The following is a 23,638-nucleotide window of genomic DNA, read 5'->3' on the forward strand; positions in this document are numbered from 1 at the left end:
AGACCACTGGTGCTGCTGGCATGTGAGAATGACACTCTATTTCTAACCCCACCAGAACCAGACTTGTGGGAACCACACAGTTATATCAACATGTGCTTGCTCGGTAGTTGACCTCTCTCTCTCCAACCGTAGAGATAATCGACAGCGTGCAGGAAATCAGGGCTGTGGTGTACCCTGGGTTATCAGCATCAGTCAGTGGGAAGGGAAAGGGAGCAAAACTTCCACATCACAAAAGCTGCTTCTTTGCCCAATGGGACTTCATGGTGAAAAGCCACTGTGTGGGCTGGAAGTAGCACAGGCAGCTCAGCAGGGTGCAGCAGAGGCAACATTGCTCAGGAAACCCATGACCACATCTGTCTAGCTTGTGCGGCAGGTGTCTGCCCAGTTTGTAAGCCAGTACACCCAGAAATGATTTCCAGGGGTAAAACATTCTGCTGGCCCCATGAGGACCCCAGTGCCCAATTTCACACTCTTCCTGCCACCACATGATCTCTGGTTTCCTATTCCAAACTAGCGGGGATGTTTTAGAAGATTCTCTGCATAGTAGCCTGATAAAGCCAACAGCTTGGATGATACTGCTAAAGCAAAGAGTCAAAGCACACATCCTGATCTGTGTTCCAGAAGGCACACTGAAACCAGACACATGAACCTCTGGAAATATGTCACCTTCACCAGCCACGCTTATCAACGTTGAGCGTGACTAACTAGAGAGGGTGATGAGGGAAAGGCTGAGACACCCTTAACCTTAGGGAATGCTGCCAAGCCCAGTATGAACTACATTGGGTAGGTGCCTCTGGATGAGTGAGGTTTGGTTTAGGGATGACATTCAAGCCTCTCCAGCCTTCTACCTGTCTGCTCTTCAGCATGCTGTCTGCCTTCTCCACGTTCGGGCATTCATGGCTGCATCTGCATCTGCCTCTGCGCTTGCGCTCTGGCCACTGGTTGTCCCACTGCTTCTCTCTGCCTTTGAATCTCCAGGGAATAAGGCTGTGCAGGGGGGAGGACAAGAACATCACAAGCGACTTGCTACGGAAATGCTAGGGAAGGTGGCTGCGGGGGGGGGTGGGGGCAGACTGCCCTCCCGTGCTCTCCTGTGCCACTGGGCAGTTCCTCCCAGACTGCCCCAGGAGGAAGCAGCTGGTGTCTGGATGCCTTTGGACCCTGCCAGGTTCCTTCCCCAAACTGCCCGGGAGCCCTGGGGACACCCTGGCTGCTCCCAGCCATGCCCAGCCCTTTCTGCATGGGGCTGCCCACAGTCACCTGTGAAGGGCTCTGCCCGCTCCCAGGCAAAGGCAAGCAGCGGGCATCCCTGTGTCACTCTCCTGCTGTCAGCCAGCTGGCTCCCTTGCATTGCACCCGCAGGGCCCTGAGCAGCCCCCAGGCACTTGCCCCACCACTGTGTTACGATACCTCCCACCAACACCCAGCAAGGGCCCCAGAGGAGGGAGCCACTGCTTCCTCCAAAATCAAAGACTCAATGGTCTTGGCCGTCAGTGTCACCGACTAGGCAAGAGAACAAAGAACCAAGGTGAGCAGCTTGTGCCAGGGGCTCTTTTTGAAAGCCCGGTGGTGCTCTGGCCAGAGCAGAAACCCCTGGGACACTTACAGGACTGTAGAAGCCGACCACCTTCATGAGGAGCTGAAGGGAGGTCAGTCGGGTGACCAGGGTCTGCTGGGCTCCTGGGCTTTGCCTGGGCACAGGGCAGGGACAAAGGAAGAGCTCTGTCACAACCAGGCCTCTACTCTCTCCCCTGCAACCAGCCCAGCGCGTCCACACGACCCTGACATAGGAGACCTTCCACAGTGCTCTCTGGCATCACTGCTGTGTAACACCCCCAGTCCTGCTGGCTCTGGGCCTCTTTCATACAGTAAAAAAACAGAAAGTGGCAGCTTGGGGTCCTAATCCATGCGAGCAAGGAGCTGTGGTGACAGCTCCATGGCCTTGGTGTTCATTTGCAACCAGAAGGCTAAGCAGCTCACACTACTCTGCCCAGGAGCTCCCCTGCTTGGGACTTGTGGCAAGAACCTGCCCCTCTGTGTGAGCTCTGCCCCTCCTGCAAATGAGATGGCTGCTCTGTCCAAGCTTCCCTTCCTGGGAAGGTACACGGCTTTGCATTACCCAGCAGTGCTATGCTCACCTCCAAAAACTCATGGGGTCCTGGGCTGAAACCAAAGTGGGGCCTCTACTTGCACCTCCCCACAGCCCAACCTGAGCCTCAGCAAGCCCACAGAGGCCTGAAGGTGAGCACAGTGCCTGGCACCCACCATGGCCTGGTGACGTGTCCTCAAGACTCATCCAAAAGTGACTACACACAGGTTGGTGGGCCAGACAAGGGTGAGGGTGATGAAGGAGCCTCAGTGCCAGCACACGCACACAGGGGGCACTTCCGAAAAGTCGCTCCTGGGAAGTGATGCCAGCAGACGCTTTGTCAGGGGCTGCCAATCAGGAGGACAAAAGCAGGAGCCTGTCCTTTCCCTCTTACACATTCCGCACATTACAGGGAAACTGTGTCCTTAGGGACACCTGTGCAGGGTACTGCAGGTCATTTGGAGCACAAGTCCTTGTTGGGAGCAAAGGGCACCCACATGTTGGATACACAGTGAGGACAGGGGGAAGGCCTCCTTCTGGACAACTTCCAGGGGGCTTATGATACCAGAACCTCCCACAATGAGTATTTGGCGCTTTTGATGTTTGCTGCAGAGGGATGCTGTTCCATGAGAGGCAAATGCAAAGACCTGGGCTAAAATCTCTTCCCCTGCCCAGCTGAGGGCACCTCCAATGGCCTTCAGGTTTACAAGAAAGCACACGTCCCTCTACTTTTGCAGCCCTGCGTACGTGTCCGCTGTGGGCCAGCTGCCATGCAGGCAGCCCCAAGGAGGCCCTTTCTGCTCCAGCGGGAGCAGCTCTGGGGAGGAGCAGGTCCCAGGGCTGCTGGCAGACGCTGTGGCAGGAGGAAGGATGGCTGTGGTTGCTATGCTTACTTGAAGCTGGCAATAGTGATGGTGTCAGGGAAAAGCAGGAGGTGCCTGTCCTTCGTCTGGTGGTGCCGCGTCACCTTCACACAGTTGCTGAGGAGGAGCTGGGGGCTCCTGCTCAACATGAAGGAGCTCTGCGGCTGCGGGAGCTGGGAGGCTCCCCTGCCAAAGAGCCCAAGATGGGCGTGAGGAGCCATGGAGTGCAGGGCCCTGGGCCGTCCTTGCATGCTGGGAGCAGGGATGGCATTGCCCCTTCTGCCGCAGCAGTTCGCCTGTCCCATAGTGCTGCATCCAGGCACGTGAAACAGCGTCCCTGTGCCAGGTAGCGCCACAACGCTGGGAGCCTGCGTCTCTGAATGCTGCCCTGCACTGGCACATAGCAGCGCTGGGGGATGGATGCTAGTGGCTATGGCCAAGGTCACTGTGGGTGCCACTGCGGCACATTGTAATGCACCGGCCGGGCCGAGGGGCTGCTCTGGGCAGGTACAAGCCACAGGCTCTGGGCGGAAAGGGCAACCTGTGAGGAGAAGTTCCCCAATGTTTCTGCCTCAGTTACACACGAAGAACTTGTTTGCATCCACAGGACACTGGTGTTTGTGGCCCGGACTTTGCCTCATACCTCTCCTCATCCTTTTCCACGGCCACCTCTCTTCCTGCTTCCGCTATGGTGCCAAGCGCACAGCAGGGTTCAGCCACAAATGCACTTCTCACACTCCACAGGCAACCCTACTGCATGGTCGATTGGCTCTTTCGAATGCACCTCTGGAAAGTGAAAGCAGCAGGAATATTCTCAGTTTGATTCTGTTTAGTTTAACACATGACTATTCCTGATGAAAGTGAAGGGGCAATTCTATCCAAAGTGTGTACACCAAGATGACTTCTGCTCGGTAAAAAACAAACAAACGAACAAACAAACCCCCCAAAATGCAACTTAAAATGTACACCAGCTTTCTGGGTAAGCCCTCCGATGCCGTGTCCTCTGTAATGTCTGCTGCCCTTTTTGAAAGGGAGTCCTCAAAGGGCATTTCAGCCAGCAAGTTTCACAGTCCGAGCCAAGACCATTTCAGGCCACCTTGCAGAATAAACACTTCCTGGTAGAGTCAACCTGGACAAGGAAGTGCAAAACAAGGGACACTGACTGTCTGTCTACTACCGAGCTATGTTGGAAAAATCATGTTTTTCTTCTACCTCTTTGTCTCCTGCTGTGCAGAAAATTGGCCGTGTGCACGAAAGCCAGGCTGTGGCAGGCACTAGCTTATCAGCATTAGTCAGTGGCAAGGGGAAGAGACCAAAACTTCCACACCAGGGAACCCCCTTCCTTGCCCAACGGTATTTCCAGGGTGAGAAGCCACTGCGCGCATAGGAAGCGGTACAGGCGGCTCAGCAGGGCCACAGCACAGCAAACGCTCAGAAACCCACCACCACGTCTGACAAGTGTGTGCCACAGCTCTTCTCCCACATTAGAAGGCAGTCCACCTTGAAATGATTTTCAGGGCAGCACAGCAAAACCTTACACTGACCTCACAATTACCCCGTGGCCGTATTTCATGCTTTTCTCTACAAGTACATCAGGGCAAAATCAGGGGGGCTGGCTCAGAACTGTTTAACAGTAGTCTTATTCTTACATCTGATGACATTCTGATGAAAAAAAAAAAAACAAAAAACCTAACCTCAAAAAAACCTTGAGGCCTATATCAAACATCTCTGAAGAGTGTGGTAAAGGAAAGAGTAAATGAAGATGTCCTGACTCATGTTCAAGAATGTACACTGCAAACTGAAACAAGCAGCTCTGGAAAATGTCACTCGAACTAGCCAAACTTAGTGAGATTAAATGCAACAACCTATACAAAATTGTCAGGGAAAGGATTAGAGGACCTTAACTCTAGGGGATGCTACCAACTGCACCTGAAATTTAATAGCTCAATAAGAATAAACACGTTTCTGCTCCCAGATGACATTCAAGCCTTTCCAGCCTTCCACCTGTCTGCATGTCAGCATGCTGTCTGCCTTCCCAGCGCTCAGGTAGCTGTTCATGGCTCCAGCTGCTTTTTTTGCTTGCTTTCTGGCCAGGTCTTCTCCATGCTTCTCTCTGCTTGGGAATCTCAAGAGCAGTGGCTTGGGGAGTGATAGGCACCACACAGGCAAGCATGGGACTCAGGATGGTGCAGCCCATAGAAGAGGGGTTTGCTCTGGGGTGCTCCCCAAGAGTTTAGGAACTCCAGTGCACCACGGCCAGAGTCACCACACTGTGGGGGTTGCTGTAGCCCTCCAATAACATCATGAGCGCTGAGCAAACCTAGTCAGCAAAAGAGAAGTGACATCGCAGACTCACACCGTAAGCATTTCTGTACTGTGGAATTTTGCACTCGATTATTTGTTGCCCATCCATACCATAATTTCTTGCCTATGCATACTGTTATCAGTTGGCCATCCTGTTGAGCATCCTGTTGACCATTCTGTTGGTATCCATACTGTTATCGACTGAGCCCATCTGTTCTACTGTGTAACTGGTCTGGCACTGATCAATTGGATAATGAACTAAGCACAGGAAGGATAAAAGCAAGTCAGCCACATACCTCTGGGGTAGACTCAGACTCACTGTCAGCTGGCCTGCGGACTCGACAACCCACCCATCAGTGGGGACGCCCCTGGTGCCAACTGCCAAGGAGAACCTGAATCATCTTGGCACAGCTCGAGCGCAGTGAGAATAATCCAGGGAAAAATCTACCAGAGGGGTGGCCCATAAGGACAAGGAAAGGGCGAGAGCAGTCATTGTACCGTGCATCCATGGCTTAACCATACAGCTCTGATATGTGTATTCTGTTTCTAGTTCTGTTCTATTTCTAGGTCTTTACTCACCTTTTGAGCTTTGTTATACTTGTAGATTGTCTGGTGTTAATTGTTTAGTGTTGCCCAGTGTCCATCATATGTGTAGAACTGCTTAGCTCTAATAAATTCTCATGCTTGACAAATGCTGATCTCTCGAGTTCAGTGCAACTAACCCCGGAATACAAAAGAATCCTGGACACCCCTGTAGTGGCATGTCACGGGGGTCTGGGCAGGGTGCAGGTGGGAAAAAAAAATACAGTACACTTGGCATGTGGAAACACTACTCTTCTCTCTCCACAGGTAAATGAAGGGGTGGGGGGGCTTTCATTCCACACAGCTCGTATTTCAGATCTGCCTTTCAGGTTCCCGACTCAAAATTGTCAGCCACCTTAAAGGCTGTAGGTCATGAAATTAATAAGGGACACTGCCTGCCTGCAGGCACAGTAATAACAGCATCCCATACCAAGAGCAATCCCCTGCTATTTGGAAGTGAGTATTACACAGAGAACTTGACTTCGCAAGATAAAGGAGATAGGAACAGCACATGTTCTTGCTCAGAAAGGAGCTGAGAGTTTCTGCGAGAAGCTTTTAGAAGGTCCAATGGACACAAGCCCAGTTCTCATATGATCAGGAGAAGACTTGTCAAGATCTTCCTTGCAGGTGAAGAAGGAAGCAAAACAAACCCTGACTGACTTTCCAATTCCACACTGTATTTGTGGAGTGAAAGGAAAATCACTCAACATCTTTTTTAAACAGAACCAAGGTGAGATTCCCCTAGGAAACAGCTGCAGACCACCACAAGGCCATTTCCACAACGGAGCTTTCTAAAATACAGCACAGTTTGAAGTTCTTCGGTGATCAAATGATTTGTCACAAAACAGCCTCGGAAAAGAAGACACCACTAAAACATTTCCTACTGGGACAGGAGAAAATCCTGGCACACAAGCAGCTTTTGCCTACAGCTGGCCCTGCGACCTGCACAACTCTGCTTCTGTAGCTGGGCGAGCCCCAGCTTACCCAGAAACTGAGCTCCCCAAGAGCCACTAGCTGCCTGAGGACACCTATGAATAAACGCGGTAGCAGGTGAGGCAGTGGTAACTGCTGCTCCCTATCGTGGCACTAGAGAAATGGGGTCGGGGAGGAAGCAGGTACTTGACGAGAAGCAAAACAGCCAGTGACCACTGGGTGGGACATCTCATGTCAGACTGCAGCGCCAATACTCAAAGCTACCCATCGGCCACAGCTTGCCTGCCCTGCGGCTGACCCGCCGGGGAAGCTGCAGCATCGTGCCCACAGCAGAGGCACCACAGCCCCGACCCGCGGGGCCCAAGACGCTGCCGCGCACCTGCCGCCGCCCCGTCACACGCGGGGGGGGCGCGCAGCCGCCACGCTGCTGCCCGCGGCGCCCCGAACCGGCACTGCCGGGCGCCGCGCTGCCGCCTCCACAGCACCACCGCGCCGCCGGCGAGAGCACCCCGAGAGGCCGCGGGGCACTGCGGGCCCGCGCAGGGGCAGCCCGAGGCCCGCCTGCCGTGGGGCGGCGCGGGCGGCGAGGCTCGGCTGCCGCCGGCGCCCGTGAGGCGTCCGGCGGAGGCGCGAGCGGCCGCGACGGAGCGGGCGGGGCCGGCACCGTTGTAACGGTCGCCGGGGCGGGGCCGGGCGGGGCCGTGGTGTCAGCCGTGCTTCCGCCAGCGGCCGTTGGTCCTTGCCGGGCTGCGGCGCGGCGGTTTCTCCCGTCAGCCGATGTCGGGGCGGGCAGAGGTCTCTGGTGGCCCTGGGCGCCGGGCGGGCCGGGGGCGGACGGGCCCGGGGTCCGGTCTGGGCTCTCGCCGAGCACTGCCGGGAGGCGAGACCAGCGCCGCCTGGGCTGGTCGGGCCCCTCGGGCGACAGTCACACTGTCCCAAATCTGCTCGAGTGGTTTTGGCGCGAGGCGTCGGCTCGTGGCGAACAACCTGCGTCCGTCGCAGCGGCGGGGCTGAGCTGGAAAGCCGAAGCCACAGCCGGGCTGGAGCTCGGGGGGAGCTCCGCGGAGAGCTGGCTGCCGGCACTGAGGCCAGACGCGCCGTGCTGGCCGGCGCGTAGCACCTGCCCCGCGGCTGCCTTCTAGCCGCCACGGCGGGACCTGCAAGCTGCAGGAAAGAGGCGATGTCACCACCAGGTGTCACTGTCCTGCTTTCCCTTTCTTGGAGGAAAAGCTTTTCAGGAGAACGGAAAAGGGGTCCAGCCAAACTGACGCGATGTTCTTGCCCTGCCCTGCCCTTCGGGATCCTTGGGCTGCAAAGTGTTGCCGGGGGATCATACAGATGTGCTGGAGAACGTGTTGCTGGCTGACGTGCCAATGTCCTGAAAGGCAGCGTAAAATACTTGCGGTGCACTCCTGGTTTTGCTTCCCATACAAGCAAGGAGTTTAGATACCATAAAAACGTGATATGACAGGAGGCAGAAGAGTGCAGTGGGCCCTTGTTACTCTGTGTGTAGTGAACTGGACTCCCTGCCATGATAAAGAATGAGAACGTGTCTCCGGATGCTATGAAGAGTTTTCATTAGGAAAGGCCAGGAGAAATGTAAAATCAGTTAAGGGGCACTGATGTAGTCCTAGCTCATTTTGGTTTTTGGATTTGGGTTTTTTTTCCCTCTATATCGGTAGCGATGTAAAGTCTTGATGACTTTTGGGAGAGTGAGCATATGAAATACCTATGTCCTTGAATTCTGAAATCTTTGGTTTGGAGGGGATATTTCAGGGGAAGTGTTGCAAGGTGAAGGTATTTAGATGAGGCTTTGGCCATTACCCCTGCGCATGGAGGGAGCATCACCATGACTCAGGCTTCCTAGGCGGCAGGTTGGTTTGAGCTACCTGCTCTCAAAGGTGCTTGTCACCACTGACAGAGCAGTGGGCTGCAGGAGTACATGCCAAATACGCTTGCAGTAGTGTAACACAGGACTGAGCTCTGGTCAGCCTTCTGTGCACCCAGAAATCTCACTATTGCTCCCTGAGGGGGATGCTGAGGAGCAGGATGAAGCAGGTTTCCTGTGGCCATGTGAGACATCAGTGGCAGAAGAAGGGGAACTGAAAATCAGATAGAAAAGACAAATGCCACACTTTCTGAAGCCTTAAACATTTAGTTTGGCTTCACTATGGTTTTAGCTTTGAGCCCCCTCCCCAGTCAGTATAGTCACTAAAGTAAGTCCATGCAGATTAGCAAGGTATTCTCAAGGCTGAAAGTCAGAAGAATTCAGCTTCAAGACCACTGCCAAGGGGTGCACAGGTTTGCTCTCCAAATCAACCTTTCCTCCTTTTGTTTAGGTCCTCCTTCAACTCCGTACGTGCTTTTGCATTGGCAGCTTTTCCAAATATCCCTCCAGTGGCAGGTCCTTCCCTATGCAATATAGCCTGGAGAGCCTGCAGGGAAAAACAGACAGGTGTGGGAGAAGAGTTTCGTGGGTGAAGAAAGGTCGTTTAGCAGGAGAGCATTTCTTTGGAAAGAGAAGCAAGTTTTTGACTGTGAGGTGCCTTCTGCTTTACTTGGGTTTGTCTCGAGTTCTTGCTGCAGGTGGATTACATTGGTAGCAATCTGATTTGCCCCCAACCCACCCTGTTTTTGTACTGGTGAGCTCACAGATAGAGTGGAGGGCAAACACCAAAACCCCCTGTCTCCTGAGAGCCACAGTCCACGTGCTGGGGATGCTGCCTCACACAAGAAGCCGGCAGCAGGACAGCTGCATGGCCAGGCCGGCTTACCTGCACTGGCTGGAGCAGGGTGTCATCTTTCTTGTCTTCGCCACGAAGGGTTGCCAGAGGCTGCCCAAAGAAAGGGCTCTTGAGGCCAGTGTTCAGCCGCCCTGGGCGGTCCCCAGTGGCAGAGGTTTGTCTCAGAGCAAGTGGCCAAGAGATCACCTTCCTTGCTTGCTTAGTTCCAGCTGCAGCAAGCAAAGTGAAAGCAAAAGTCAGGTTAAAAAAAGGAGGAGGAGAGAGCTCTGCTGCCTATTGTGTGTGTGCAGTGCCGGGCGATGCTGAATGAAGAGCAGAGCTGTCTGTTGAAACAGTGACTCCAGCTGTCTCTCAAGGGGGAGACTGAGAGACACTTAAGGGGTTACTAAGGAAACAACTACCTCAGCTGTAAAACCGTGACCATCCCTCTGGGGGCGGGGGGGAGGGTCAGAAGAAAGGATACTGCCTTTCCTGTTTATTTATTTATTTATTACATTTTGGTCCCTGTACAGGACACAGCAATAGTGGTGAGGTATTTGATATTTACAGAGTTGCTTGCCTCCACAGACAGTTCTGTGCTCACCCCATAAGGCAGATCTGTCACTTGGGCAGCTTGCAATGACAGGAGCTTTCAGTGCATGGTCTGAGCATGCCCCCGACTTTGGGCTCTCCGGCGGGAGCAGCTCTGGGGAGGAGCAGGTCCCAGGGCTGCTGGCAGACGCTGTGGCAGGAGGAAGGATGGCTGTGGTTGCTATGCTTACTTGAAGCTGGCAATAGTGATGGTGTCAGGGAAAAGCAGGAGGTGCCTGTCCTTCGTCTGATGGTGCCGCGTCACCTTCACACAGTTGCTGAGGAGGAGCTGGGGGCTCCTGCTCGACATGAAGGAGCTCTGCGGCTGCGGGAGCTGGGAGGCTCCCCTGCCAAAGAGCCCAAGATGGGCGTGAGGAGCCATGGAGTGCAGGGCCCTGGGCCGTCCTTGCATGCTGGGAGCAGGGATGGCATTGCCCCTTCTGCCGCAGCAGTTCGCCTGTCCCATAGTGCTGCACCCAGGCACGTGAAACAGTGTCCCTGTGCCAAGTAGTGCCTGGAGCTGATGATCCTGTCTTTTCCTTTGTTAACTGTAAAGATGAATCCAACACTCTGAAAAGCCTTCTTAAACCCCACATCCCAAGACTGTGGCTCATATGCCTAGTCAGTCTACTATATCTTTTTCCAAAGACGGCTGCACCTTGGGTACCACAAGAGCCTCTTCTTCATCGTCTACACCGTCCTTGGTGCTTGAGTCAGAGGCACTTGGCTCTGTAGTGATGGCCTCTTTCTGCAAGCTTGCACTCCACTGCTGTCTTTGTCCCAGTGTTCAAAAAAAAAATGAAAGCATGAGTTTCCTTGTGTTCTCAATTACCTGTTACTTTTTTCCTGTACACATATATTGATGTTCACTCCTCATCAACGTTTGCCAACCCTGTAAGTGTTGGCAACCCTATTGCCTGTGTCCCTCTTCTGCACTGCTGGCAAAACCCCAGCCCCTCTAGTTGGATGCCTTTGCTAGCAAGAGTAGCGGGAGAGTTCTCCACTAACGCTGCCTGGGCTGTGGCTCTAGGCGCTTTGGCAGGGAAAGCCAGCTCTGTTCGTGAGAAACCAGCCGAGCATCCTTTTTGGCTGAAAGCGTGGCTGTGAGGTTGCGGAAGGCAGCACTAGGTGGTGCAGTGAAACCAGGACAACCAGCCAGGCTTCCTTGTCTCACCCTCCCGCAGCCCTTCGCAGAGGCACACAGCTGATATGCTAAAGAGCATTTCCACAACAGCATTTGTGTGCTTCGAGGAAGTGCTTCAAAACTAAGTTAGCAAAGTTAGTGCTTGAAATCCTGCTCAAATCCACTAGTATAGCTGTCACAAAATCGGATAACTTTGTAACAGCTTTCCAATGCGTAAGTTTGATAGCAGGAGTCAAAACTGAACGCACCAGCTAAGCGCACTAGGCCCTGAAGGTCAGGTACAAAATGCTGCAAGTACTGTTTATTATGCAATTATTAGACACTTAAGGCCAAATCCTTCTTATGAATATGTTGCTCTGTATGGCATATTTTCATATTATTATTAGTATTGCCTGCAGTCATAATTGACTGCAGGCTTGCTACACCCAATTGAAACCCAAGACCATGAGGGATGGAGGTTGCAGGCAGCCGAGGTTGGTCTAATCCCAGACAGAGCTGCTGCCCAGTCTCCTGCCCTTGCTCTGCAGGCCTGCAAGAGGGAGCAGGAAGGAACCAGGACCTGGTGGGAAGGACTCCAGCTGTCCTACCAAGCAGCAGCCTTGCCCGAGAGAGCCAACCCATTTGCACAGTGCCGTGGAACATGTACTCCCAACAGGAGTGTACAGGTACGTGTGCACACACGTGTGCATAAAACTCTCTCTCTCTCTCTCACACACACACACACACACACACGCACAGACACTGTGTCCAAACTGATTGATATGAAGAGAAAGCACTGCCTTTACCAGCACACACCTACACACACAAAACACTCGCATGAACAAGAGCAGCACATGTGGGCCCGTTCTGTCCTTCCTCTCCTGCTGGTCGGCACTGAGGTCTGCTAGCCCAGTGTGTACATGCAACATGTGGGTCCCTCCAGCTGCTGGCCATAGACCCTCAGGCTGCCCAAGAGCAGCCCGCAGACCCCCTGCCCTGCTCCAGCTGCTGGCACCTGGAACAACGAACCCCTGCAATTTGCAATGTCACTCTAGTCACTGGCATGCAGGTCTCTCCTTTTTCTTGCCACCTAGTCTGGCTTGAAGCTTGCTAGTGGTCACACATAGACACCTGGAGCAGAGATAGCACCCACACAGAAGGTAGTCAGAAATCAGATTTAACGAGAATATAGGACAGACTGTGGTGATCAAGCACAGGGCTCAATCAGACAAGTAGCTGATCAGCCACCTTTATACTTGATCAGCCCCTTTTTCTCCTTTTCCCTGTATTTTTCCACTGTTACAGAAAAGTCCTCTCCACCTTCCTAGAGTAAATTGATGTGGCTCTGACAAAAACTACATCTCTAGAGCAACATCTTGGAGAGAGAGAAAAGAAACCTTCTGCCAGAAATCCTAGTGACAGAAAGGTTTGGAGACAGGCCACAAATCAAAGTAGAACTTAATTCTCGCTATTTCTTGGCACAGTCTCTGGACAGAGGCAGAACCAACAGCCATTGCCATCCTGGAGAAACAGAGCAGAAATAAAGCATTTCCTGAGGGGAGGATGGAAGGAGAAAGCAGAAGTGTCAGACAGCCTCAGTCTGACAAATAGTATGAACAATGGACCAAATAAACAACCCATTTTTCTTCCACCTTTACACTAACTTCAGTAGTGTGTTGATTCCAAAGTGTTCCAGTACATAGGAACAGAATAGCAGCATACTACATAATATAATATATCTGTACTGTGACATCCAGTCTCAAACAGCGGCTATAAGTGGGTAGCTGGGGCAGAGTATAAGAATGGGACAAGCATAAGTGAAACTTCCCCTCATATTTTTGTGGACAGTTTTTGGGAGATCCTGACTCAGATGCGGCTTTTGCACATTTAGAATCCCTTGGTGGCTTTCCCTTCCATGAATTTGTTCCATATTCCCTTCCATCTGTGTAAACCTTTACAGCATCTTTAGGTGAGGCGTGAGGAGTCTGCCAGGTTAGTTACCTTTTACATGAGGCACTTTCTCCCTTTGCTCACTCTGGGCTTCAATCCTACTAGCTTCATTTGATGCACCATGGTGAGAAAGAGTGAGCCATCTCCAGCTACGCTTGCCTTGCTACTCATGATTATACAGACCTCTGTCATATATGTTCTTCAGCTTCTCTTTTCCAGACCAGAGAGTCCTAGCTTATTTAGTTCATGGTCTAGCTGGTCCATCATGTACAGCTGTTATAATCATGCTGATACCTCTCTCCAAACTCCTTTCATGATGCACAGAAAATCAGCCCTTGGGCAATCCACAGGGGAAGGTAGTGGCTAGCAGACTTGCGGGAGGAGAAGAAAATAGAGATACATGCTGAACACACTCAGTATATGTACCACATAATGTCCTCCACTTTCTATTTTTTTGCATGGGATCTGATCAAAAAACTTAATTCTCCAAGCATGATCACTAATACTCCCTGTATTTAATTTACTCTGCTTAAAAAACAGAGTATCTTTTTCCCTAACTGACACCCTGTTCTGGTGATTTAGTTACATTTTGAGCTCATAACAGAATGAAACAGAACCAGAGATTTTTTTTCACTGGAACATTAAAATAGGCTAAACTCACCGCTGCTCATGTGACAGTCTATTTTAAGCTCTTCTGAGATGAAGAATCATTAATATTTCAGTCTAACTCATTTAAAATTCAAATCTAACCTTCTAAACTTTGCTCTGTGTCCTGTATCAAGAGTAGGAATCCAGTTAGATGGTTTTGGTGTCTCCCTTTCTATTAGTTAAGAAAATAGGCAATGAGGGCAGAATTTGAGCTACACTGAAATTTGCATTTCAGAGATCATAATTCATTCAGGTACATTCATATTTCATGTTTCCAGTAAATTTAGAAACTGCTAGAAAAAACAGAGAAAGGACTAGCTTCACAGCATTCTTGATTTATTGCTATATTTTAAAGATTTGAACAGATTATTGTTATTTCAAATGTTCCTATGTACACATGCTCATATTTTTTTAACAAAGGTCTTCATCACAGAAATGTCACTGTGGTCATAAAGCTTTTGTCTGCTACAATTAAGTCTTTACTTGTTGTAAAGTCAGTTTTATCTCCATTTTAAAAGCAGAGAAACTCACTTCAGAATATTATGGAGTTCTGAGGGTTTTTTTTAAAGATGGGGGTATGTGCATAACATTTTGGAAATGAGTGGTTCTGAGCATTTCCAGACTGACTCATTCTTTCACTGTGAAGAAGAGTCAGGCCAGTAAAAACAAGTTCACCCTGGAGTCTGGCATGAATAAACAAAATCAGTATATGTACTTGTTACAGGGACGCTACATCATTCCATACCCTGAGAACATGTGACATTCTCTGTATTTTAAAACTGGCACTCTGCAACATACTCCCTGAGAGATTAAAATCAAATTTGCTCCTTTCCTTCTTCTGCGCAACCTTCCTTAAGACTGGTGCATGTTAATTCTAATAAGAATATGATTTGGCCTAAGGAATCCTTCATGTTGGAAATGCAGTTTCAGTCTCAGACCCCAGTGTTTTTATTTCCGTGCACATGTTCTCCAGAGATTTCTGCCTCGAGGAGCAGCCCATGGTCACGGCAGGCTTGAGATCTGAAAAAGAATACTGAGTTAAAATGCAGTGGCTTGAGGAAGGAAAGGAAGGAGAATAGAAAAGTGCAGTACATAAAATGTGAGCTCCATAGCCAGTACAGTGTATTTCCTGGCTACATGTCAAAAGGCAGAGAATAAAGAAACAGGATCCTACCTTTTCCCCGCCATTTCCCACTCATCTATGCAGAATGGGCAAAGGAACAACAGCCCCCAGGAAGCTCTGGCTCTTTTTCTGCCCTCCCCGCTTCCTCCGGGTGCTCTCGAGGTGCTGCCTTACTCTCCTATGCTGCCACGAATGGGGCACAGATTAATGCTCCAGAAAAGCACTCACCTTCAACTTGTTTCCATCTTTTTTTTACTTCTGTGAAACATTGTGGGGGCTTCTCTGATTGTCTTCTAATGCCAAGATTTTCATAAACAGTTTCGTTTCCAGTTACAGCAGTCTTACATCACTTCTGATGCAAGTCAGTTTCTGCTACTGCAGGTATCCGACTGCGCTCTTCTGCTTCCCTGTATGTTGTCAGTAGGCCTAAATCTCATCACCACTTTCCTGTGAATTGTACTTTGCCACTCTATGGGGACAATCAGTTAATGCCTTACATAGTTTACAGCTCAAAATTCAGGAGGCATTGTATTATTTTTTAGTGATGTGCCAACGTTCCTCATTTCTACAGTATGTTACAGAAGTAAAACACAGTTTGGCGAAGCATGTTGTCACTGTACTCTTGAACATTAGCTACAACAGGAGCTTTTGAAGTGTTAAGTAAAATCTGTAACGCTTAGATTTTAAGATCTGATGCTTCTCAGTGGCCCAAGCTCTTAATAGGAAAACTAAAATAAAATATGATTGTTCTTTATTGGAAAAACAAGTAACTGATAAGTAAAAGGAATTGAGACACACAAGAAACAGTTACAAAAACAAGTATTGGATTTGTTCTTTGCATGAGCAACTACTAGTTATGAATGAAAGAAAACAAAAAACTAATTTCAACATAGTCAATATGCTGCCATAGTCAATATGAGCCTAATTCTACCAATTACTATGAATACTGACTCAAAGGGTTTGTTCCTTTTTTTTGTTGAAATACACTAGCATACAAAGAACTGTAAGCAATTCTCCCAGCCATCGCCATGACATTCAGATTGTTGCAGGTTCCTGCTCTGCGTCTGTGAGGCATTAACTGGCTCTACTGAGGGGGGGGGGGGGGCGGGGGGGGGAGAGAGGATATACAAGCCTGAATTCAACTGCAGAATCAAGACATATTATGCAAAAAACCAATTAAAAAAATTCTAATAAACTTTTCCCCAACAGGGAGACTTACACCAAAGAAATTGTTCAGCAAGTATTTTAGCTTAGAATAGTTTGTGGCAGCTCAAGAATACTGGGTAGGTTGTATCTGTCTTTGTAGTTCTGAATTTTTCTCATGAAATGATAGTAAAAACACCACCTGGGAGATAAAAGCAGCAAGTGCATTTATCTGGGCTGAGTGAAGTTTTTTCTGTCACTGACAGAGGAGAAAAAATGGGCAATATACACTCACATGGCAGTCAGGGACTGTAGAAAGGCTGCCTTTCCAATTAGTATCTCAAATAGGCTGCCTCAAATTCCTCCTGGCCCTTTCTCCCCTTGCACAGACTTGTCTTCAGAGCTCTAACCAACCCTCTTTGCTTCAGTCAGCCAATACTGAAAACTTTCACTTTTTGCATCAACTCTTCAACTACAAAAGCGAAGTGAAATCCAAACCCTGAAGTCAGCCTGCTCCCAAGCTTGCTCCTCTCCCTTGGCTCTGCAGAGGATCTCAGCGCACATGAAAGGTGATGCTGGCGCCCAATACTCAAGTGTGCAAAGCTCACATGCGCACCCGACACCATATTGAGGGAGACAGCCAGGGAGCACAGACTGCCTTGGCACTGGGTGCGCTGAAGCCCTGGGTACATGGTCAGTAGGTACTCTCAAATATCAGAGTAGCATCACCTCTCTCTGTCTTTTAGATGGTGAACTTCATGGTTACAGGAAAGGTGAAAAGGAGAAGTGTTAGTACAGACAGGTGTATGTCAGGCTTTCTGCTTTGTACCGCAGTTTCTATGGGAAAGGACAAGCAATGCCAGTTACATCACTCCGATCCCAGGACTATCTATCTGCTGAAAATCTATTAGAAACAAGTTTAAAAAATCACAAGAAACCTTTTTACTAACTGGAGAAACAAACAGCAGAAGCAAGGAAAGACACTCAACGCAAGCAGGGGAGAGCAGACCGTATCACTACAAGACCAAGGGACTGCAAAACACCACAGTGGGACTGATGCATTTGGAAGGAGGCAGGGATTTCTGTCAGCTGCTTCCTGAATGATTCTTGGAATTTCTATCTTTCAGAAGAAACTGGCTTGTAAATTCCTTGTAAAATTTTAAAATTGCGTTCTTGTCTGGTTGCTTAGAGGAAAAAGTGTTTTGCTCATTATCCTTTCTGGTCTTTTCTAGTCTAGTTTTGCAAGAGAGACAGGGATGTATCTATAGCACAGATCATACAGACTGGGTCGAGCTGCTGCTCAAGTCCTTTACATCCAGACCATTCCCAGGAGCCTCCCATGGCATAGGAGAGCTGCAGTCAAAATGACTTCTGAACCTATTTAAGTCTTTTGAGATACAAATGCTGCTAAACACCCTTAGCCATAAACACAGATGGCCAGAAAAATGTCATCTCTAAAGGCCAAGTTTTGTGAACATAAATCACAAGTACCTCTCTATGTCAGGTGCCATGAAGGGTAAAGCACAGCTAAAATAGAAGGGGTGGAAGTCTAGAAGATCTCAGTTTGGGGCCTGAGGACCTTGATCCACTTTTAGACACCAATTTTTCTGTGGAACTTCATGTTGGTGCTTTATATCTTTGCTTCAGTTACACTGGCAAGGAACATGATGTACTGATTTTTCATTCTGGCTCACCAAATAGTTACCCATCCTAAATTTAATCATAATTTTTTTCTTCAGAATTTACTAAGGTGTCTTACTAGTACGTATATATTTTATAGAATCATACACCCAAACTGCAGATTAATTCTGTAATTATTTCCTTTATGTCACATTGAAAGCTGAATGTCAATCAATCAACAACATATGACTTGTCAAGAGCTAATCTAACTCTCTGGTCTGGAGATTAAGTAACCATCAGAAAATAATTTGCACTAAGCAAGGTGAAGCTAACAAGAAAAAAAGCACATACACACATTAAAACAAACTTGTAGTTGTATTTTATTTAATCAATGAAAATCTACCTTAAAAACACAAAATCAAATTTGGTAACCCAATACACTGGATTAGAGAAAGCTTCAAGCTTTTAAGCACAAGCCAGAAGTCACAGTCTCAAATGAGAGTCTCAGAGGCCAAAGCAACACACTGGAACAAAGTAGTGTCTTTACAAGGAGACATGCTCCTTGCACCATTAGCATGATTTCAGGTGCAGTGTTTTTTCAGCTGTCAGTTACAAGAAGCAGCATTTATATTTGTTTTATAGTTACGTTTGTTGCATTGCTTACCTAGGCCCTGGATTAATGGAGATCACAAGCAAGTTTAAGCACTTGCCTGTCCAGTTACTACCAACAGACAATTTACATTGTGATAAAGCTAGATTTATTTAAATGAGGTTCAGACAAGAATTAACTTTACATATTATTAACAGCTTTGGAACTACAAACATAAGAATAGGGATTACACAGGTCATGCTATTGTTATTTCATTTTACCTGCTGCAGTTATTGCAATATGGCTTAACGTACATAAGAATACAATTTGTACAAGTTCAGCCAATTTCGCACTTGTGAGGTGTTATTAAGAGCACGATTAATTTGCAAGCCAACTTAACCTGTGGAAACCGACAGAGGTTGTTGGAATTGCCCAAAGCTAAGGGGGAAAGCTGCCACTAACGATGGACAAAGATAGACTGGATTGTTTGAAACCACATTGTTTGGCTTTAAATATTTATATCATTTGCTCTGAGGTAAGGAAAAATCTTTTGATGCTTCCACACAGGGCAGCACCAGATGGTGCAATCACACCAGTGCAATCAGTCACATTGCTTGCTGTATATGCAGCCTTGAGGAGAGGCAAGCACCTACCATAACAAGAGCATTTGTACACAAGTTGATTTTAAAATAAATTACTATACAGGTAGGATAGTGAAGCTATGTTCAACTTGATGGGCATCAGTTTCACAAAGTGCGATCTGTAACCTTCACTTCAGAAATCAGAGCGGAAAGTAGTGGCTTGTACCCCCTTTGCCTGATTTTAATGTAAACAACAAAAGAGAAGACCGACTCCTGCTGGGGGCAGCCATCCCAGGACTGTCAGTCTTGGGGCTTCTGCCTACCTTTAAATCCCCTGGCTCATTCTGTTCTACAGCCATTCTCAATCCAACCCACCTTGCATCCACCTCACGTTAAGAGTTTTAAGTTCTCAGCACCCCAAAGTCCTCTTCCGCCCTTTGAAGTCCCAGCCACAATTCATCACCAAGCCCTTACCCTCCTTCCTGCTCCTCCTGCAGAGGAGACAGGGAATTGCTATGAGTAGGGAGGATTTCAGGAAATGCCATGGTGGGAATGCGGTTCAGGCATGGGCAGGGGAGGGAGGAAGCTTGTATGCAGGAAATTTGGTAGAGGATGTCAGTGGGATGAAGGCTTTGGGGTTCGATGAGGAAGTGACCAGAAATAAGCTGATTCTTGGATGAGATGGGTGTGATTTGAGGGCTGTGACACAGATGGGGCTGCTAAATGAGCAAGACAGCAGGGGGAATGATGAGTCTAGAGGGTTCTCAGAAACCTGGGAAGACTGCAAGCTGAAATGACTTTGGTATGGGTAGTTGATGGATCTGCAACAAGTTAGGGCTCTCCTTTTATCTTTCAACAGATCACAGTCTACATTAAAATCAGAATTGGGTTTAGGATATACATATAAATATTCAAAGCATGACAGCCAAGTTTTGGAGGGGTTTTACAAGGGGAAAACCTGGAACAATAAATAGAAAAGTACATGTTATCAGTTTCCTCTCCAATGGTATCCATTTCGTCTCCAGGCTACACTACAAAATTCCTTTAAGGGTATGTCTAAATGGTACAGAAATATCATACCTCTACATTAAAATTAGAACTGGGTTTAAGACATACATATAAATATTCAACACATTACAGTCCAGCTCTGGAAACCTGAAGTCTGGAACAACAGAAAAAGGGTATTCTCAATTTCCTCTCAGGCTGCCCTGTATAAGTCACTTCTGACTAAATCAGGCCTGCACAAATACAAACAAAGGACAGAGAGAGCCTGTAGCGCAATTCTTTTACCTGAATGGGATTGGGAGGCAGCAATCTTGAGCATCTTGCTCGAGAATTTGTGCGTGTTCCAGTTTCTGCTGTTTGATAAGGAAATGTACTAATTAGCCAGAAGTCTCAGGTTTTCTCATCACTCAGCTCTCCTCTCCCTTCGTCCCCCTCAGCCAAGCAGCACTTATGGCCTCTTGGTAGATCAAATCAAGGCAGCTATGGAAGATAAGTGCGCTAAGGGAGACTGCAGAGAGAAAGTAGGGGATTCAGGTATAAATGAAAGGACTGAAGGAGACAGGACAGACAGGAGACATTTTAAGTGAAGGGATGGCAATAACTGTGGCACAATTTTTAGTGGTCTGCCCATTCACTTAGATACACATCTCCAGTCTAAATGGTATATTTTGGGCAAAGGCAAATGATCTTCACATGGGACACACATGTGAATATACCCAACATCAAAGGCATTGTTTTTAATAGAAATGACAAAAAGGTGAAGTCTTCAAAAGAGAAGCTGTTAATATCCAAGAATAAAGGGTGGTGAATAAAGCTCCTGGCTCTGCCACAGGATTGTCAGTTGTTCTCTAGGGCTGGCATCTCTCCGAATGCCACAGGGATGCTTAGCACATCTGAAAGAAAGAAGACAGTAACAAAGCTTTACTAATGACAATTTCCTCTCTGAAGAATACCTTATCATCATTCTTAAGCAGTTTTCAGAAATGGAGTTGAAGAGGGTCACACAACTTAATTAAGCACGAATAATAAATAGCTTAAGGAGAGCCTATCCCTATCTTTTCTGATTCAGATTTCACTCAAGTTTGAAGAGCTTTGGGAAATGAGGCACTCCTGATTTACAGTGGAAAGCATCAGTCACCCCCTTTTGAATTTCCAGTCTGCTGTGTTAGAGGAGAAGCATGTATGCTGATTAAATGTCACATCCACTTGTATGGCATGTGTTCTGTATAGCTAAGAAAACTGGAAACTGTATTTTTTGCCTCTTAAAAAAATCCTTAAACTACAGACCAGAGGTCAGACTGAAGGGAGAGACCATTAAAGTGAGGGGTAATTGTACAGAAAAGTAAACAAGGTGTTGTGTGGCCAGGAAAGTCAGTAAAGAGAAGAAGTTTAAAAAAAAAAAAAAAAAAAGTGGACGATTGGTTAAACTAGGGAGCAGTGCTGGCTGTAATCTCTCTTCGGCTAGTTCAAACTAAAAATGAGAGACAAGAGTTGTAGACACCTCAAAATTACTCTGGAAAGGGAGAGAAATTGCTTACTAAAAATGCTGCTTACATTCGAGGCCTCAGGAGCCAAGGAGTTCAGGCTTTGCGGATGATGACAAGGCGCACCTTCGTGGCTACAAACATCCTCTGGTGTCTGTGTTTTCACATCTTCCACTGACAGGTGATGTTGTTCATCCTTCTTTTCCATTTGTGTTTGCTGACTTGTATTATGGTCTGAGATTTCCAGAATCTGCCCCACCTCTTTTTCCTTTAACTTTGGTGGGTGTGTGTCAAGGGGTTCTTTGGTTGAATCTTCTGAAGTACCCACTCCTACTGCTGACTTCAGAAGTCTCGGACTCTCCCTTGAAACATCTTGAGGGCTAATCACAATTTCTAACGAATTCTCACTCTTTCCTTCTTTAGGTGCATGAGAAATGAACACCATGACTTTTGCTTGTTCTACACTTGCATGAATTTCTGCAGACTCTGCTAATGTGGCATGTTTCCCTGTTCCTGACTGTTGGGGCTCTTGTTCTCTGCTTGGTATTTCTTCCTCTTTGACAGGAAGGTGATGATCCCCTTGCATAGTTTCCAGAAATTCAGGTATACTGCTCTCTGGTTGGCTTTCTCCTATAGACTTAGTGTGCTGCTCTGATTCAGATACAGCTGCCTCTTCTGTCTCTGTGAGTTTGTCAACAGCCGTCAGGATGGCGTTCAATACAATTTTTGTACTCTGGGACTCCAGAGTCACAGACTGAACAGTGTCCTTCTCCAACTGTGGGTGGGCAAGAGAAGGACTCTTCTTCAAAAGAGCAACACTTTGTTCAGGGTGTCCAAATCCCTGAGCCATCTCTTGTTTCTTCTCTGGTACTGCCTTAACAGAAGCAGGAGGTGCTTGAGGTTGAGGTGCTTCTGCACTGTCCGGCTCTGCAGCGTCAGTGCCTGAATAGTCAACAGTAGCACCTGGGACTTCTTCTGGAGACATCTGCCCACACCTGGCTCCCAAGGGCTCTAACGTTTTGGCTGCCGTGTGTGCAAGTGTCACGGTTTCGGCAGCAACAGGCTCCTCCAGTGCAGCAGCTGGCACTGGCACGGACACTTCTGGTGCCTCCGAGCCTTCAGCTCTAGGGAAGGCTGAGCCAGGACCTTCCTCTGGCACACGTAAAACCTCTTCCTGCACAGCGTGTGAGGAACATCCATCACCGCTAACAGCTTCCAGTGGGCCAGAGTCACCTGCACCTTGGGCTGTTTCCACCAATCGCTCCCCTTCAGTTTCTTCCCTCAGCACGTCCTCACAGCTTGAGTTTTCTACAAGTTCTTGTTCTGCTTCCACTGGCTCTTCTGCAGCTACACTGCTTTGGGTTTTGCATTTCTTTGGACTGCTGCCGGGGAGGACACTGCTCCCATTGAACATGGTATCTATGCCCGTTGATGCTAAGGCAGACAGGTTTTCTCCTTCAAGCTGTGTGGGGGCTGCAGTGACAGGGCCTGGTGAGTCCACGCTGAGGATGGCTTCTTCCATTTTGTTACCCTCAGTATTTTCACTCTGGGAGAGCGCTGCAGTTTTGAGTACGGCATCTTGTAGTTGGCTGCCTTCCGTCTCATCACTCTGGGAGAGCGCTTCTCTTGGGGTTCTTTCTAGGCATTTAGGCTCCAAGATGGGCCCAGAGGCTTCTGCAGGGATCTGCACACAAGCCTCCTCACCCACACTCTGCCCGGACGCTGCAGCTGCTTCTGAGCCAGTTGTTTCTGGAGTGACGGCAGAGACTCGTATCCCCTTCTGCATGGGGAGCTCGGCAGTGGGGACTTGGGTGTTTTTTACTGCAGAGAGCCCAGACTCGCCTTCCTCTCCCTGGGGAGGTGCCTCACCAGCAACTCCTTTAGCCCAGGCTTGGTCTGGTGAGCCCAAGGCAGGAGTTGCCTCTTCTCCCTCCGGCGTGCCAGGGTCCGCAACAACAACTGCTTCTGTGTGCTCTGGTCCCTTGGAGGTGGTGTCACGCTCGCCTTCAAGCTGCACAGGCACTTCAGTTGCAGTGCCTGCAATGCCTGCAGGCCCCAAGGCAGAGGCTTGGCCTTCATCCATGTTTTGCACCTGAGGAGAACGGGAACAGAAATGTGAAGAAGGGTATGAGTGGAGAGTGACTGGGAATATTCTGCATGCAAAAGCACCAGAAGAAATGACCAAGAAAGTAGGGGTTATAAGAACGGCATGTGTTGATGACACTGAGGTTAGCAGATCGTCAAGATCCCAGCACACTGGTGTGCAGTTTCACAGGACACAGCTCAG

At 48.6% G+C, this 23,638-nt stretch overlaps 1 protein-coding gene across 3 annotated transcripts in view; it reads right to left on the minus strand.

Moving 5' to 3' along the window:
• Positions 1 to 18,048: 18,048 nt before the first annotated feature.
• AKAP12 (A-kinase anchoring protein 12) overlaps positions 18,049 to 23,638 on the minus strand; it is a 31,687-nt gene continuing 26,097 nt past the window's right edge. For all 3 annotated transcript variants that reach the window (XM_064509156.1, XM_064509155.1, XM_026122187.2), the window contains 2 exons: positions 21,422 to 23,443; positions 18,049 to 20,760 (listed from right to left, as the gene is read on the minus strand). In XM_064509156.1, the coding sequence (XP_064365226.1) occupies positions 20,752 to 20,760; positions 21,422 to 23,443 (2,031 nt within the window). In that variant the 3' untranslated portion in view covers positions 18,049 to 20,751. The remainder of the gene's footprint in view (positions 20,761 to 21,421; positions 23,444 to 23,638) is intronic.

The sequence above is a fragment of the Dromaius novaehollandiae genome, chromosome 3, assembly GCF_036370855.1.
Source record: "Dromaius novaehollandiae isolate bDroNov1 chromosome 3, bDroNov1.hap1, whole genome shotgun sequence".
In the NCBI taxonomy this organism is placed as follows: Eukaryota; Metazoa; Chordata; class Aves; order Casuariiformes; family Dromaiidae; genus Dromaius; species Dromaius novaehollandiae.